Source organism: Thunnus maccoyii, chromosome 3 (assembly GCF_910596095.1).
Source record: "Thunnus maccoyii chromosome 3, fThuMac1.1, whole genome shotgun sequence".
NCBI lineage: Eukaryota > Metazoa > Chordata > Actinopteri > Scombriformes > Scombridae > Thunnus > Thunnus maccoyii.
This window is the reverse complement of record NC_056535.1, coordinates 9,140,193-9,156,664: the sequence shown is the minus strand read 5'-3', so window position 1 is coordinate 9,156,664 and position 16,472 is coordinate 9,140,193. Positions and strand designations below refer to the sequence as shown.

The window sequence follows — 16,472 nt, the reverse complement described above, 5'->3', positions numbered from 1 at the left end:
TGGCTAGTACTCGTTGCCTTCGTTGTTTGGTGTTCGTTGTTTGGGTTGGTTAGGTTTAGGCATGAGGAGTGAGATTGGTTAGGGTTAGAGTAATAAATTAGAGTAAGCCAATCAAAGGCAGAATAGGGCGGGTCATGACTTCGCCATCCTAGGAAAAATATTTTAAAAACAAATTAAAAGAACATAATAAAAAAAATACTCCATGCGGTCGAAATTATTCCGAGGTGAAATAAATATCCACATCGTTCACACCAGTAAAAGTGTCAATGTACAATGAAAATACAGAATACATTTCAAAAACGGGTTTCAACAGCAACTTGACAAAAGTAAAAAGGAAAATAAACGCCTATTAGTTTGGCGTGGATGTTGAAAACATCAGCTACTTACCATTTGTATTTATTTTTTTATTTTATTTTATTTTTTACCATTTGTAGTTTTTTTCCATTTGTAGTTTTTTGTTTGTTTTTACTGTTTGTAGTTTTTTTTTAATTATTTGTAGTTCGTTGTAGTGGTTGCCTTAGCGACAATAAACAGGTCGAGTGGGGCGCACCGTGCGTTCCCTCGGTGAAACTGAACCGGCACCGAAGTTAATACACCTGTGGACCTCAGCAGCAGGTAAGAAGAAAAATCACAAAACCGTGATGTCAAAGCTTTGCTTAAAATTGGTTAGACTCTCTGTAACATCTAATATCCCAGTAGAGAAGTTAACACTGATTGCTGGTGTTACTTTGCCAGTTAAGAGAAAAAGAGTCGTGGCAGTGAGGCTGTGGTTTGTTTTGCAGAGTCAGCATGCTAGTTTAAAAAATGAATTGTAACCTGTGGTGGATTTAAAGAAAATATCATATAATTTTATTTTTGTGTGCTGCGCAGAAGCTGATGTGATGGAAAATATATAGTAAGATTTTGGTGAGCATATCTGTTGCTTGGATATGTATCCAGTTCTGGGCTTCTGTTCAACAGGTAACTGAAGGAAATCAGACTAAGTATCACACCCTGTCTCTGTGCAAACTTGACAGGTGTAGCCAAGCTGTCTCATGCACCGCAATCTGACCCACTTTATAGTCCACTGCACTTGGAGAGCGACTGATCTACAAGACCATTAGCCAGAGATGCATGAAACCAGCAGTTGTCAACAGCGTATCTGTGCACGTTGTTTGTGTAACATTGGCGCACACCTTAACACTGTATGATTGTTGCCCAGATAAATTCTAGACTGTGTTCTCTGCAGCAGTTTGTGTCTGACCAAACCATGAAACACAGTGGAAGAAAACACTACTTTGATGAATGAGAGCTGATGTCAGTATGGAGGTCACCGGGTCCAGACAGTCTGTCCGCCTTGGCCGGCAGGCTACTGATGGATGCTGCACACCATGCCCAGACAGTGGTGAGAGACAGAAAGCAACAAAGGAAGAACTGTCCCTATCTGAACACCCCAAGTATTAGACAAATACTATTAAAAACCACTAAGGTGTATTTTCTTCAAATGTTAATCAAAGGTTAGCCACATCATCATAATTCATAACACTTAATTGGAGTGAAATGAAAAACACCAGAAATTCTTATTCCTCATTTATATGTCAAACTCTGTTTATGACCTCATATTGTCAATAAATGACAGATTAGCCCTTTAATAGAGACAATTCTGGGTTATTCTGCAGCTGATAATGCTGTGGGACCCAATTCTAAAGTGAAACATGAAAGGTTGCTACTGCCTGACTTCACATCTCCAGACTTGGCCTTTGCATCCATAGAGCCAGCTTATAGATCACAAGTGCTGAATTAATCATGAGGTCACACTCAGGACAGGTGGCCAAATGTTTGAATCCAGAGGCCATGCATTAAAGTTTCATGACTTTGCTCTTTTTGGCGCCGAGCTTAAGCTTTAGTTACATGCTCTTTGGCTTTTGTGATCATCATTGTATACTTATCTTGTACACTCAATACATCTATGTGTTATTCAAATATAATTGGTGTATGTTTTATGCATTTAGGTGCATGTCTTATTCACCAGCCAATTTGTGGACTTGGACATATTACAATTTCAAACAGTATGTTGCATGTTGCAAGTAACTATATCCAAGCAAACATTTGTGGATATTCCCCTGCCTCTTCTCCTTAATGCACTGGACTGCTACGTCATGTATTGCCAATTACTAACAAAGCTTAAAACATGACATCTGGGCTCAGTTCTCTCTTCTGTTTGGATCTAAACATGCTTTTGGAAGGTTAGGAAGTTGTAGGATATAGGATGGGCCGGGCGTTACCCATTGTCTGGATGTGAGATGTATGACAGAGTGCTCTTGGTGTTACTGCAGGAGAGAGAGACAGCCTGTTTAAGTATCAGAAGGCCCGGCAATGCAACCAAAGTGAAAGCAAAACCCTGCAAACAAGTAGGTATAGCCTGCAAGTCGGAAATGGGCCCCAATGGGCCTGCAACATTAACTATTTCTATTTCAGCTGACAGTATAATTTACTCAACTGTGTGTGTGTGTGTGTGTGTGTGTGTGTGTGTGTGTGTGTGTGTGTGTGTGTGTTTGTGTGTGTGTGTGTGTGTGTGTGTGTGTGTGTGTGTGTGTGTGTGTGTGTGTGTGTTTGTGTGTGTTTGTGTGTGTCAGCTACACTTCCCGAAGGCAAAAATCGACATAGCATTGCCACCCTGCCATATCTCAGCCTAGACAGACTGAGTATAGCCAAAGCCATCGCGAACAAAGCTGTCAAGGTGAGTTAACATTACTGGTCATGAGCAAAACATTTCTATGGTCACATAAATTTCTGATTGCACGAAAAAATCATATATCATTTTTGTCTCTGCCATCTGTCCTCTCAGATGCATAAGGTATTCTCCATCCAGGGCCCTTACCCTGTCATCAGGGCAGCATTGAGGGCCAGAGGCTGGGTTGAGCAGCGTTTACATCGCCCCAAACAGTATGTGCACCAGCGTCATAGCGATGAGAGCAGAGCCAGCTCTAATGATGCTGGTGACAGCGATGATGATGATGGTGAGACAGATAAAAGTGTAACTGCTTAAGAAATTATATTACGTTTTTGTTCTGGATATCTGTTTATATCCCTCAATTTATTAACATTGTTCCTTCTTCTCAGATAACTCAGATGATGTTGAAAAAGAGCAGGATCCAGATGGACTATATGATCTCATGGTAAAAACAACCTCTAAGGTTCTAGTCTAACATGAGGCTAAGTTGATACGTTGCTAAACTTGGATCACCATGCTGGAAATTTGAGGTTCTTAACAGAAAGATTTAACAGATTCAGCTTCCATCCTTTTCCTCTTCTCACTCCATAGTCTCGCCTGGTGCGCAATGAAATGGTTTATTTCTATTGGACAAACCGTAGAGACGCTATCAACACCAACAGCTTGCAAAAAGAACAGATTACCAATCATTTTGCAAAAACAGGCAGCTTCACCACCAAGGTACAGTTATGTGCTGGTATTATGTAATAACAGCCTCCTCTGTGGCCCTCTGTCACACCCACCATCAATATCTGTCTTTTTTTGTGACAGGTGGGCTTGTGTGTGAACCTGAGGAACCTGCATTGGTTTGATTCAGCTGACCCAGACACCTTCTTCCCCCGCTGTTACAGACTAGGAGCACAGGATGAGAAGAATATTTTCATTGGTCAGATATTACTTTACAGTTCAGCCAGCTAAACTACACTTATCTCTTGTATTTCCAGCTCCTTTCTACTTTCTCTCATAGAGAAAAAACTTACAGTACTTACCTGTCTGTGCCTGTCCTCTCTGTAGAAGACTACAAGAGGACAGCCTGCACCAGTCTTTTGAAGTACATTGTGGAGAGGGAGCAGGATATTCAGGGAGAGGGGACAAGTAACAACTTTTGGGCTGTTCATGGTATGACTATTTCTCACATGACTATCAAATTACTCATGTAGCTAATTAAGGAGAGACTTAGTTTATTTCCTCCACTTTCAGATAACAGGAAACGATGCAAACGGCAATCTAGACCGGTGGTCCTTTCGCAAATGATTGACAGGGCACTCAAAGTATGCCAGGAGTTTTTAGAGAGTCTGGAGCACAACGACATAGACATACGCTCGGAGACACCACAAACACTTACAAAGGAGGAGTGGGCAGAGTTTATTGACAATTACTACCATGTTGTTCAGTGAGTACAGTGTGTATGTGTGTGTGTGTGTGTTCGTTTGTGTGTGTGCGTGAAAGAGAGATAGAGATAGGAAACCAGCAAACTATACAGCTCTGGTGTTTCACTACAGTTTCTCCCTCTCTGCTCTTTGCTCAGCGGTGGAGCCCAGATTGAGAACAGTAATCGTTTTGTGAGCTGCTGTAAGGCCATGCTGCAGCGGCTGGCGAAGGTCAGTCCACAGCTGGATATAGATGGCATACACAACATCTGGATCATCAAACCTGGAGCTAAGTCCAGAGGCAGAGGTGAGAAGTCAGACACTATCAGACATAATGTCTGTATATCAATATGTGTATGTATCAAACTCCTAGCTGACCAGTCTCCTCTGCCTTCTAGGTATCAAATGCGCCAAGCGTCTGGATCAGATCCTCAGGCTGGTGGGCAGTGAGTCAACCCTCATGAAGGACAACAAGTGGGTGGTGCAGAAATACCTGGAACGCCCCTTGCTGGTCTATGGCACCAAATTTGATGTGCGCCAGTGGTTCCTGGTCACCGACTGGAATCCTCTTACTGTGTGGTTCTATAAAAAGTGCTACTTGCGCTTCTCTACACAGCCTTACTCACTAGATACACTGGACAGGTAAGACAGTGATATTTGTAAAGCAAATTGGGGTAATATGAAAGAAAGAAGCAGATGTGATACCAGATGACAGTTGAAATGGAAAAAGAGGAAGTGAGAGACAGTGAGAGAAAGAGATAGTGAGAGAAAGGAAAAGTCAACACAGATTATGCTTGTCCTTTTCAGTTGGAGATCTGATGCACCCATGCATGGTTTCACATTAACTGTTCAGTTTCTCCTCCGGTTATATTTAAATCTGTGTCTGCATCACTGCTGCCTTTGACATCAGCCAGAAAAAAATCCAAGGTCAACTATATAGTTACAAACTATAAGCAAAACATTAGAAATATGCCAAGTTAATTTAAGTAGTCAATAAAAGCAAATTCTCTACCCACCTGGAATTTTAAAAATAATGCAAGCCTGATCACTTTCATACCTGATTTCTGTGTATCTGCACTCTTGTCACTAAATGTGTTGGTGTCATCACTAACTAACTGTTGTAATAAAACAGAGAAAGGTTTAGAAGTACAGAACAGAACAGTCAAAGTAGTAACAATCTGGTGTAATTTCTTCCCCGATCATTTTTATCATGTCTCATTATACTTCTGTCCAATTAACAGACCCATTTCCCCTCATTTTATGACTTCTTTTTTCCCCCCCGTCCTTTCAGCTCAGTCCATCTTTGCAATAACTCCATCCAGAAGCATCTGAAGCCCTCCCAACAACGCCATCGAGGCATCCCAGCAGACAACATGTGGTCAGATGACCAGTTCAGGACCTTTCTGTCCAATCAGGGCCGCAAAGCCCAGTGGGAGACTGTGGTAGTCCCGGGGATGAAGAAGGCAGTGATCCATGCTTTACAGACGACACAAGATCTTATGGAGTCACGCAAAAACACTTTTGAGCTCTACGGTGCTGACTTCATGTTAGGTAGGTAGTATTATACATTACTACCTGTTTTAATCACATCATCTTATATTTTAAAGCTGCTTTTTCAGGAGCTGTTAAATTATATTGATAAAAGAATAAACATGACATCCAATTCTAATTTAAATGAGACCAGTTAGATATTTTGCTTTGTAATTTGGAGGTCGTGACCTGTGTCCATGGCTGATTGAAATCAACGCCAGCCCCACTATGGCTCCCTCCACAACTGTGACAGCCCGCCTCTGTGCTGCTGTGCAAGAGGACACACTACGAGTCGTCCTGGACCGGAGAGCAGACCGCACTGCAAAGACAGGAGACTTTCAGCTCATATATAGGCAGGTAAGGTAAAATGTTTATCTCTGTTCAGGTTAATATGTATAAATGTGGCCCATATTGTCAGGATATTTTAGTGTGGATATCATTTTTGGTTTCTAGGCAGCTGTAGAAGTGCCACAGTATGTAGGAGTCAACCTTCTTGTTGAAGGCTTCAGGATCAAACGCCCCTGCCCACTTCCTCCTCTGAGGCCCTCCAACCGCTCAGCACCAAAACATTGTGGCACCGTCAAGGAAAAGGAGGCCGCAGCAGAAAAAGTAAAGTCTCTGCCAAAGACGTTGTCCAAGAGTGCCAAGACTTGGCTCAAAAACACCAGCAGCAGAGTTCCTCCTCCTCCTCCTCCTCCTCCTCCTCCTCCTCCTCCTCTTCCTCCTCCTCTTGAGCCACCTGTGCCCGTCCCTATTGAAACCTTCACACTTCATCTGCCAATGACTGTAAACAAATCCATCCACCTACCTGTTAATGCCCACTCAGATGCTGTATTTGTGTGTAAGAGGAGGACAGAAGTATCAAAGGTCTCTTCAGAGAAAGTCCAACCCTGCAACACTGAGAAGCACCAAGGTCTCTCTTTGCTTTTGGAGGTTACTGTTCCAAAACAATCCAGGCAAGCAGCCACTGGTACCTTGAGTACTTAAGGTCCTGCAGAAAAGGTACTAGTGCAGAAACAACAACATCAGGGCTGTCATCAGATATTTACTATTAGTTTCTGTGCAGGTGAACAAATAAACAAAAAGACTCACTGACCAAACTGTTCACACACTCCTCCAGTTTGAACCTTCCTTTTGCAGGGATTATTGGCCTACCTCATAATAAAGTCAGAATTTATATTCTAGCCATGTCTATTTTTTTTACTACTTTATTTTACAATTTAATCACGTGGACACAATAATAACTTTTTACTCATAAACGGTGTCATTGTTACCTTGGATAATCCAAATGACTCACTGTCAACACTTTTTAAAGGGGCTGTTTCTTTGGTAGAAATTAGTTCCATTAGATGTTCACAGTGAGGTGTATGGTCTATTATGCAGACTGACAAACAGTTTCAGGAAGAGTGTAGCTGTTTTTTTTTTTTCTTAAATGCCATTTTTCAATGATATGAGCATCACAAATTAAATTCCATTCTCATCCAACATATTGGGATGGAGGAAGAAATCTAAGAGACAAATATATCAAAACCTAATAAAACCAAAACTATCTGCATGGCTTGATACCATCAGCGAAATAACAAATTTTGTTTTAAGTGGTTGGACTCAAGGTGCTGGATTTACGATTTGACTGCTTGAGCTACAAAAATAGAAAATGAAAAAATGCAAAGTTTAATTCAGCAACAACATAAGTGAGATTAATCTGAAGTGAGATATGATGAGCAGTTATTCAAGCGTGGCAAGAAAAGTTGGAGAGGTGATGGGGTGAAATTTGTTTCAAATCCAATCCGGTGTCAAGACCCACAGTATTTTCTTTCAGTTATATTAGGAGAGAGGAAGTAGTAATGACAAGATTATGATTGGGACATTATGATTAGAGACATGGGAACACCCAAAACTCATAGTTAACATTAAGGGTAAACTGGAAGGAAGAGGAGTCAGGGAGTGCTAAATTAAACAAGAGGAGGCGACACTGTTACTACAGATTTTAATATTTTTCTGAACTAGAAAAAACATTCCCAGAGGGAATGTGATCAATGTCAGTAGAAGAAAACAATAGAACATATCATAGGTGAATTAGAATAATGTGGGACAATTTCTGCAATTAGCACTTCAGCAAGATATTTTGATATGAAGCCAGTACATTATATCTGCACCCAATACCATTCTGAAATCCCGAAGGTATTTTATAATCATATCATATAAAAGAGAATGCAAATATCACACTTGGAATAGAAATGACAAATATAAAAGTGTTCCTTGTTCCAAATTGTCCCAGATTATGTGCATTTCCTAATGTGGGACACTTAAAGCAGAAATATGGGACACTCACTGTTAGGCTGAAAGGTCTAAATCACCTTAATTCATACAATAAAAACTTTTCTGGTCAGTTACATTCAAGGTCAAAGTGCTAACCACCTTTGGTCATTTCAGTAATTACAATGTTTTTGCTGTTACAGATAGTATAGTAATGTATGATATTGTGTATTATATATGAATATTAGTAATAATATAATTTGGAAAAAATTAAGTAAAATAAGTTAAAAAAAAAAAAAAAAAAAAAGCATTACAAGACGAAGACTGAATATCTATTGGTATTGCACATTTAATGTACTTAAATGTATATTTCACCAATTTAACAACATATATGACTGTTCCACATTAGTAAAACCAGCTGTCCCACTTTTCAAACCACATTTTAAATGAAAAATGTGGGGAAATTATGTGTTTTCTATTACATGACACCCCAGGTTTAATTTGACAGCAGTCCTAATCATTAGCATTTCGTAGAAAAAGAGATGTGAGCATTTGAGCTTATGGTGCCCCACATTACACTAATTCACCCTATTTGAATGACTATACTTCAACGAAACCTACGACGGAATGGGAATATAGACTTATTTTTAATATTTTTCTCCTATTTCTGGATCATAAATCAATAATATCTTTGCCATAAATTGCTTTCCCCCGACCTCACCCTCAACATCACACACTGAACACGCGATGGCGGTAAACACCCCGGTGAGTAGGTAACACAATCTTTAACATGACGACGAAGAAGAAAAGCGCCGCGACAGTCTTGTTCAGTAACCTGTGCTGAAAAATGGCGGCGTCAGTGTGCCGAGTCGGGAGCTCCGTGGGCCGAGCCCTCGCCAAAGCCCGCAGTGTAAGTAAAGCAGAAAGTATTTTGTGATATAAAATGTCTGAGCAGGATAGCAGCGTGGTCTGGCTTTCGGAATAACATTGACAATGACAGAAGAAGAGGTTAACTTGCTACCTGAGCTGTCCGCTATACAGAGAATGAAACGGGCTAACCGGTTAGCATGAACATACAAGGTCAACTGACAGAGAAGGAAGTGGGTCTTGTCACATTCACAACCACTTTATGTATTAAGGTCCACTTTGTGTGTACGAGCTGGTGGTCGTTTCAGTCGTTTTTTGGATATTCACAAAGGTCAGAAGCTGTATCGTTTGTCATTTGTCCTCAGTTGCCCTCTCAACGCAGCTAAACGCCCTGCTAACAGCGTTAGCATGATGACTTTGTCACGACAAGTCACAGACTTCTGTTGATCGTCAAAATATCTGTTGAAGTATTGCTTATCATGTCTAATAACAGCGTGAAATCATCACAGTAACACAGATTTAATTGAGGAAGGTTTGAACTTTCACAGTCGCTGTAGTTGTTTCCAAATTTTATAGTAAAGCCTGAATCATAGCTCAACGTGTACTTGTGTAACGATAAATGTGTATTAAACAACGTTAGTCAATGTCCTTTTGAGATTGGTCTCAGAAATAATTAAAAAAATTTTGAAGACGCCTTCAAATATTAAATAATTTCCAGAGTGACATCCCATTAATGTTACTTTGTAATGTGATGGACATAAACTAGACAGTTGCACATGTTTTTTTACAGATCTGATATCAGAATCATTTTTATTGGCCAAGTATGTTTACACATACAAAGAAATTGACTCCAGTTTAGTGGCTCTCAATGTGCTTACATAGAATAACGACACAACAATCTTCAGAAATATACGAGGGATGACTATGTACAGGTGAAACCGTTTCTATTAACTATAAACAGAATATAAATAGTGCAAAGAAGTGAAGAGTGCTGGGAGAAATATTAAATGGTAAAAAAATGACATGTTATAAACATATAGGTGGTTATGTACAGTATATACAGTCTGCTCAGATATACAGTAGTGAGTGAAGTGTATTGCACATTTTGTATCTTAGACTATATATAATATAGACTGATATTGTCTTCTGGTTGTGTCTATTTTAAGAAATTTCATTGATAGATATGCGGAAGGTGTGAGTGGTGTCAATGTCAGCCTTAAATTAAAATGTAGCCCAGAGCCAAACAATTCCACTCTTGCTTTGCATGTTGATTGATCAACAAGAGTGAGCTTAAAGCAAAACCCCATAGTGGACCCCAGACATAAGCCGACCATTATATGATTACTGAATCCAGCTTGCTTCTGCTCTTTCTCTTTGGTCTCTGTTGCCATTGTTGGTGAGAAAACATAAAGTGCTCAGAGAGCACATGCCTCTGACTGAGAGAGAGCAGTGCTTTAAAGTTTCTTACATTATTATCAGATAATGTGTAGAAATTCAGAATCTGAATCAAATCCATAACATAATAGGCAAGTAGGGGATACATCTGAAGAATACTTTTAGTTTGATAAGTGAAGTACAAAATAATGTTTCTGTTTTCACCAGTTGAACCAGCCAGCAAGCTACAACCAATGTTAGAAAACTTGCACAAGGCAGGTAATTAGTAATGTGCAAAATATTTCTCAGTAACATCTCTTAATCCTTTATACTATGAAACATAAGAACATATGACAGTGGTTCTCAAAGGAGTTTAATGTGAACAGAAAGTCCTGCTTTTCCAACAGCATTTTTTTAAATGTACAGATTGTTAAATGACTCTCGTTGACCTCTCTAGCCCATCCTGTTGTCTCTGAGGCGTGGACAGGCCTCAGTCAGCTATGCCCAGAGCCTGGTGGGGGCTCCTGAAACCCGCCTTACTGCCCTGGACAACGGTTTGAGAGTGGCATCTGAGGAGACAGGACATGCCACATGCACTGTAAGAACCCATTTTAAAACCATATCCTAACAGGAGGTTGTTAAACCACCTTGTAGACTCATTTCACTTTCAGTGAATGTTATGTGATGGATGAGTGTTGCAGATGAACATTTTTATTCTCCACATATCTCTTCTCCATCACAGGTTGGACTGTGGATCAGCACTGGCAGTCGTTATGAGAGTGAGAAGAACAACGGAGCAGGTTTTTTCCTGGAGCACATGGCTTTCAAGGTAGACATCAGTTGCCTTCTTGACCTTCGGGCTCCTAGTGAACGTTATATTTGTTTTAAGCTGAGTAGAGACAGAGCACAACACGTCATACCCTGAAAACCACACCCACCAGAGGGGAAACAATCGGCACCATAATATACACCCAAGGGCTGAAACGCTAACAAAATGCCTGTAGCTAGCTAAAAATGCTTGATTTCAGCATGTCAAAGGATGATTTTAGCACCCCATGTCTACCAGAGAGGAAAAGGTATTTTGACTTCAAAGTCAATGGAGAGCGATGAATGATGATGATGATGATGATGATGATGATGGTGGGCAGGACTTAATTGCGCTCTATCTCTGTGCTCTTGAAATCTATCTACATACCTGTTAGTCAAACCCAATCAGGCAGTGTCTCCATCCACTCTTCCTCTCTCTCCACAGGGAACCAAGAAGCATCCTCAGACAGCCCTGGAGCAGCAGGTGGAGTCTATGGGTGCTCACCTGAGCGCCTACACCTCCCGGGAGCACACTGCATATTACATGAAGACCCTGGCCAACGACCTGCCTAAAGGTAAGATGAGCTGTGCATTAATATACATTGAAATAATATGATTGTTCCTTGGTTTGGACAATAATCTAATTTCAGGGACATTTTTGTAAAATATAACCTATTCTACTTTCTCAGATAAAGGCATTGAGCATAGTTATGAATCATATTTCCTCTGTGTTTCCTCAGCTGTGGAGCTGCTATCAGAGGTGGTGCAGAGCTGTTCATTGAGTGAGGCGGAGATCGAGCAGCAGAGGGGTGTGGTGTTGCGTGAGCTGGAGGAAGTCGAAGGCAACCTGCAGGATGTTTGCCTGGACCTGCTGCATGCTACAGCGTTCCAGGGCACTCCACTGGGACACAGTGTGCTGGGACCCTCATCCAATGCCAGGCAGGTGGAACTGCATGTTCACACGTACACATTTAATCATTAGTCACAATCACAGAACAAGTCAGAATTACTTTCATCAAACGTTCATTGCTCAAATTGGCAGGACAGAACAATCTCATTTGTCATAATGTAACTAAAACCCTTTTCATTTAGCATTTTGTTTTTTTTATCAGTATGTCTATGCCATAATAAATCCTGTAAGTCACTTATAGTGCTCATATTCAATGCTGCTAGAACTCTGACCCGCCAGGACCTAGTGGATTACATCAACAGCCACTACAAGGCCCCTCGCATGGTACTGGCTGCTGCTGGAGGTAGGATTTTCTTGGATCATGTTTGTCTTAACAGACACTGTGATGGAGCTCTCTGGTAGCCTGTATGTTGTCACTTTTCCTCGAAATGGTGGCCATTTATGTGATTTTTCCAACTGTGCAGGTGTGAACCACGAGGAGCTGGTGGGACTGGCTAAAACTCACTTCAGCGGAGTGTCTTTTGAGTATGAGGGAGATGCCGTCCCTGTGTTGTCACCCTGCCGATTTACAGGCAGTGAGGTGAGACGTGTTGATTGTTTTTACTGGAATGTTTATTCTTTGTTTTTAATTTGCACAGTCTAAATACTATTTTACCCATCGTAACATGGATTCTGTGGGGAAAGTTGAAGCCATCAGTATTGGGTATACTGCACAGTAGTGTTACAGAATTCAGTTTTAAGTAGTCAACTAGATGAATGTAAAATTAGGGTTAGGGGTTAGGGTTGAACTTGAATTAATGAATTTATGCATTTGGTGTCATTCTGGCCTGAGATTGAAAATGGGGTTTGGATGGGAAAATTTTTTCACTGTCATGGTAAATTGTCTTGTTGATCTGTTTCTGTCTGGCCTCTCCTCAGATCCGTATGCGTGATGACGGTATGCCTCTGGCGCACATTGCCATTGCTGTGGAGGGGGCGAGTGCCGCCAGCCCAGACATTGTGCCACTCATGGTGGCCAACTCAATCATCGGCAGCTTTGACCTCACCTACGGTGGCGGAAAGGTCAGGAGATAGATTAATGTTCTTCTGTTGGTGTATTTTAGTCTGTGCAGCTTAGAAAAGCAAGAAATTATTCAACTGGCAACTTGTAACAGTGGTGCCTCCAAAAGTGGATCCATCATATTAGTCCTGTATTATCCCCTTTAAGCTTTGCCCACTCGAGACTATGTATGTCTTGAGTGGCCATTATTGAGGGGTAGATCATGGTCCTCTCTGAAAACCTGGGTCAGGGGTCTCACCCCTGCCTCTGGACCTGTTGGGAGGAACAACACATGACATAAAGATGGCTTTTAGTCATGGAGCGCCCATGTTTAGGTAGAAAGTAATTCAAGGGTGACAATATATCAGTTGTTATGTATTTCAGTTTTAAATTCAGAAGGTGTATATAGAAATATTTCAACCTACTACCTGCTGGTGTGATTAAATCCCACTTTTATGAACAGTAAGATCACGTCTATTCTTTCCTCTCACATGCAGCATCTGAGCAGCCGCCTGGCTCGCCTGGCAGTTGAGGAGAAGCTGTGTCACAGTTTCCAGGCCTTCCACTCCTCTTACAGCGACACTGGCCTGCTGGGCATTTACTTTGTGACTGATAGGAACTCCATCGAAGACATGATGCACTGGTCCCAGAATGCCTGGTCAGTAATGAATCCAGGACAGAGAGAGACACACACACAGGGAACAACAACACTGTATTACGTTATTTCACTTTAATTATAGAACATTGCATATTTAGTCTCCTCCACTTCTTGCAGGATGAACCTGTGTACCACAGTGACAGAGAGTGATGTAACCAGAGGCAAGAACGCTCTGAAGGCCAGCCTGGTTGGACAGCTCAATGGTACATAAATTGTCTGTCATGCATTTAGACAAATACACACACATACAAGCTCCCACGAATCATAAGTCTACACACCTGTTTGTCTTTTAGGAACAACACCAACTTGTGATGACATTGGCAGACACATTCTTAACTATGGGCGGCGTATTCCTCTGGCTGAGTGGGACGCTCGGATTGATGTAAGTTTGACACTCTTTTCAAAATTGCTGCAACTTGTTGAATCTTTTTGTCTGCCCCCAGGTTGCAAGTTCTGACTTCCCTCCCATCTCTCCTTTCAGGCCGTGACTCCCAGGATGGTGCGTGACGTCTGCTCCAAATATATCTACGACAAGTGTCCTGCTGTGGCAGCTGTCGGTGAGTTCTGCTGTAGTTTTAGTCCTTTTGCAGCAAAATCAAGCCTGTGCTGTAATGATTTTCTCTAATCTGTCCCTCCTGCTTCTCTCCTCCAGGCCCCGTCGAGCAGCTACCCGACTACAACAGAATGCGCAGTGCCATGTACTGGCTGAGGTTTTAAGAGTTGTCAAGTTGCTCCGTGTGTCCCACGTTTGCTCCTCATCTTCCTCCTCAACTTTACCCCCAGTTGTCATCACTGCAAGAATGAACACCTGAGGATTGTCCACACATTGGCTCGACAGCACAGGCAGACATCCATTCACCCTCTCTCTTCCCCCTCGCCTCCATGCCTCCCTCTCTTATCCCGCCCACTGATCACTCTTAGTTAGCCATGTGGGGGGCAGCTAGTCTTGAAATGAAAATACTGGTTACCTCTTAGTTGTACTGCATTGGTCCTCATCACCAGGTTACAGACTTGAAGAGGGGAGGGGAGAGAGGGCGGGCTTTAAAAACACAAAGTAATCCATCTGCCGTCACATCAGGACATGGTACAGCCAGTGCTCAATACAAACAGTCTGGAGCAAGAGTATATTTATAATTTCTGTAAGATTTGTTTCTGTCCTCTATTGTACATAACAGAAGCTCTCATTCCGACAAAAATAAAATACTGTTAAACACTGATCTAGTCTGTCTTGTCTTGTGCATATGTAGTACTTTATAAGGTTTATTGCTTTACTAAGTTATGTTGTATTATTGTTTGCCTCTGCAGTACAAAATATTTGCTACAGATTTACTTGATACATTTGTTCATCAGGTTTATAAAACATTTTGGTATTTAATTTTTATATATTTCTTATATTTTCAGTGTAATTGTCTTCTGCAATGTGGGTTTCATTGGTCATTGCTCCACTTAGGAAAGAAAGGTTAGTTAAATGTTGACTGCAAGAGTAACAACTAAAAAAATGCTCCATTAAAATGAGTGAAAAACATTATGTAAGCATAATGACAAACCTGTTATTTGGACTGATGTTCAACTACTTCTCACTGACCTCACCCTCTTAAGTGGTTACATTATTGACGATGCATAATCAGTCATATTATAATATTAAATGTGTGGGTTTTGAAAAAAAAGCAAAACAGCCTTAAGGCTGCTGAAAAAATTGTGCGTGAAATAGCGAGGTTAATATGTGACTTTTGGTCTGATCAAATTATAGGTTGCTTATTTGTATTTCACTGCTCTGGTAATGTCTTGAATTGACCATTGGGGGTTATTACTACCACCAATTGCTATGTGTTTATTTAGAACCATGCCTCTCTTTAGAACTGAAATGTATTGCAAACATAAATGGACCAAACAATTGGGTTGACGTCAGTTTTCACTGATCAAAGTAATTATGAGACTGTCTCTGATGTGTTTATTGTATCTTGAACCTACGTCAGTAGGTTACTTGAGTCTGAGACCAGGGCCTGCTGGGCTATATATGTTGTATCTTGAATCATAATAGATGATATAATCTCACATTCATGTGTAATCATGCTGTATCTGTGACAGTGATGCTACTGGTACGACTCAAGACATCTGTTTGAGGCCGGATGACATCTGTGTGACCCGTGTTTGTTTATCTGTGGGTAACCAAGATGACTCTTAATCCTTAGGACCCCTGAGGGTCCAACTGTTGTAATCAGGCTGTACTTGAAATATTCATATCATTACTCAGATGAGGATAACTCCCTTGATGGGCTGGACTGGAGGTGACTCAGGAAACGAGGTAGGCTTTGTCTTGTTCAGTCTTCCTCCTGGGCCTGACAGCCTCTTCCTCCTTGTTCTCCAGAGGGCTTTATCACTCTGTTCCTCCCCTCCTGTGCGTCGTGTACCCATGCAGTATCTTCTTATAAATGGCAACAACACTCAGTGTCCAGCATGGTGCCACACAAGGAGACACACTGTGCACTCTTTACTTCTTTGCACTATTTGTATCCAGAAACAGTTTCACCTGTATATAGTCATTCCTCGTGTACATTTCTGAAGATTGTTGCATTGTTATTCTGTGTACGTACATTGAGAGCCACTAAAGCAGACTCAAATTCCTTACATAGCCAGTAAAGATGATTATGACACTTATATTATAATATTATAAAAGCTGATATTATTAGATCTTCAAATAAAATGTATCCATAAACAAATGGAACCCATGGAAATAAACAAATTTACTGTCTTAATTATTATGATGTACATCACACAAAGTCCATTTCAAAAATGCAATCGTCTCATTAAGTATCTAATTGCTGACACCACATTTAGTAGCTGCTGGTCCCAAATAAATGCATCCTGTAGAATTTAATCACTGTCACAGTAATGTGGGAGAATTTGGG

The 16,472-nt window shown here is 41.0% G+C and overlaps 2 protein-coding genes across 4 annotated transcripts; both read left to right on the top strand.

Moving 5' to 3' along the window:
• Positions 1-507: 507 nt before the first annotated feature.
• On the top strand, positions 508-6,836 carry LOC121893816 (tubulin monoglycylase TTLL3-like). Of its 3 annotated transcripts, none has more exons than XM_042405904.1 (15): positions 508-615; positions 1,232-1,384; positions 2,316-2,390; positions 2,616-2,719; positions 2,828-2,999; positions 3,103-3,158; positions 3,305-3,433; positions 3,524-3,638; positions 3,767-3,871; positions 3,953-4,145; positions 4,281-4,429; positions 4,521-4,764; positions 5,414-5,673; positions 5,834-6,009; positions 6,106-6,836. In XM_042405904.1, exons 2-15 carry the CDS (start codon positions 1,285-1,287, stop codon positions 6,637-6,639), a joined length of 2,412 nt encoding a protein of 803 aa, XP_042261838.1. In that variant the 5' UTR covers positions 508-615; positions 1,232-1,284; the 3' UTR covers positions 6,640-6,836. The 3 variants fall into 3 exon arrangements, with proteins under 3 accessions (XP_042261838.1, XP_042261837.1, XP_042261839.1); XM_042405903.1 differs by having other exon boundaries at positions 1,229-1,384; XM_042405905.1 differs by having other exon boundaries at positions 1,202-1,384.
• Positions 6,837-8,709: 1,873 nt separating this feature from the next.
• Positions 8,710-14,780, top strand: LOC121894829 (cytochrome b-c1 complex subunit 1, mitochondrial). Its single transcript, XM_042407694.1, has 13 exons — positions 8,710-8,818; positions 10,607-10,747; positions 10,892-10,978; positions 11,402-11,531; positions 11,697-11,895; positions 12,130-12,209; positions 12,331-12,446; positions 12,785-12,928; positions 13,403-13,563; positions 13,681-13,766; positions 13,857-13,945; positions 14,045-14,120; positions 14,216-14,780. Exons 1-13 carry the CDS (start codon positions 8,756-8,758, stop codon positions 14,278-14,280), a joined length of 1,437 nt encoding a protein of 478 aa, XP_042263628.1. The 5' UTR covers positions 8,710-8,755; the 3' UTR covers positions 14,281-14,780.
• Positions 14,781-16,472: the final 1,692 nt, after the last annotated feature.

Coding starts and splice junctions, on each gene's coding strand:
- LOC121893816 (XM_042405904.1), top strand. CDS start 1,285: ATGAGAGCTGATGTCAGTATGGAGGTCACCGGGTCCAGACAGTCTGTC. Junction 2,391..2,615: donor AAGCAAAACCCTGCAAACAA/GTAGGTATAGCC, acceptor TGTGTGTGTCAG/CTACACTTCCCGAAGGCAAA. Junction 4,430..4,520: donor AGCTAAGTCCAGAGGCAGAG/GTGAGAAGTCAG, acceptor TCTGCCTTCTAG/GTATCAAATGCGCCAAGCGT.
- LOC121894829 (XM_042407694.1), top strand. CDS start 8,756: ATGGCGGCGTCAGTGTGCCGAGTCGGGAGCTCCGTGGGCCGAGCCCTC. Junction 11,896..12,129: donor GGACCCTCATCCAATGCCAG/GCAGGTGGAACT, acceptor CAATGCTGCTAG/AACTCTGACCCGCCAGGACC. Junction 14,121..14,215: donor TCCTGCTGTGGCAGCTGTCG/GTGAGTTCTGCT, acceptor TCTCTCCTCCAG/GCCCCGTCGAGCAGCTACCC.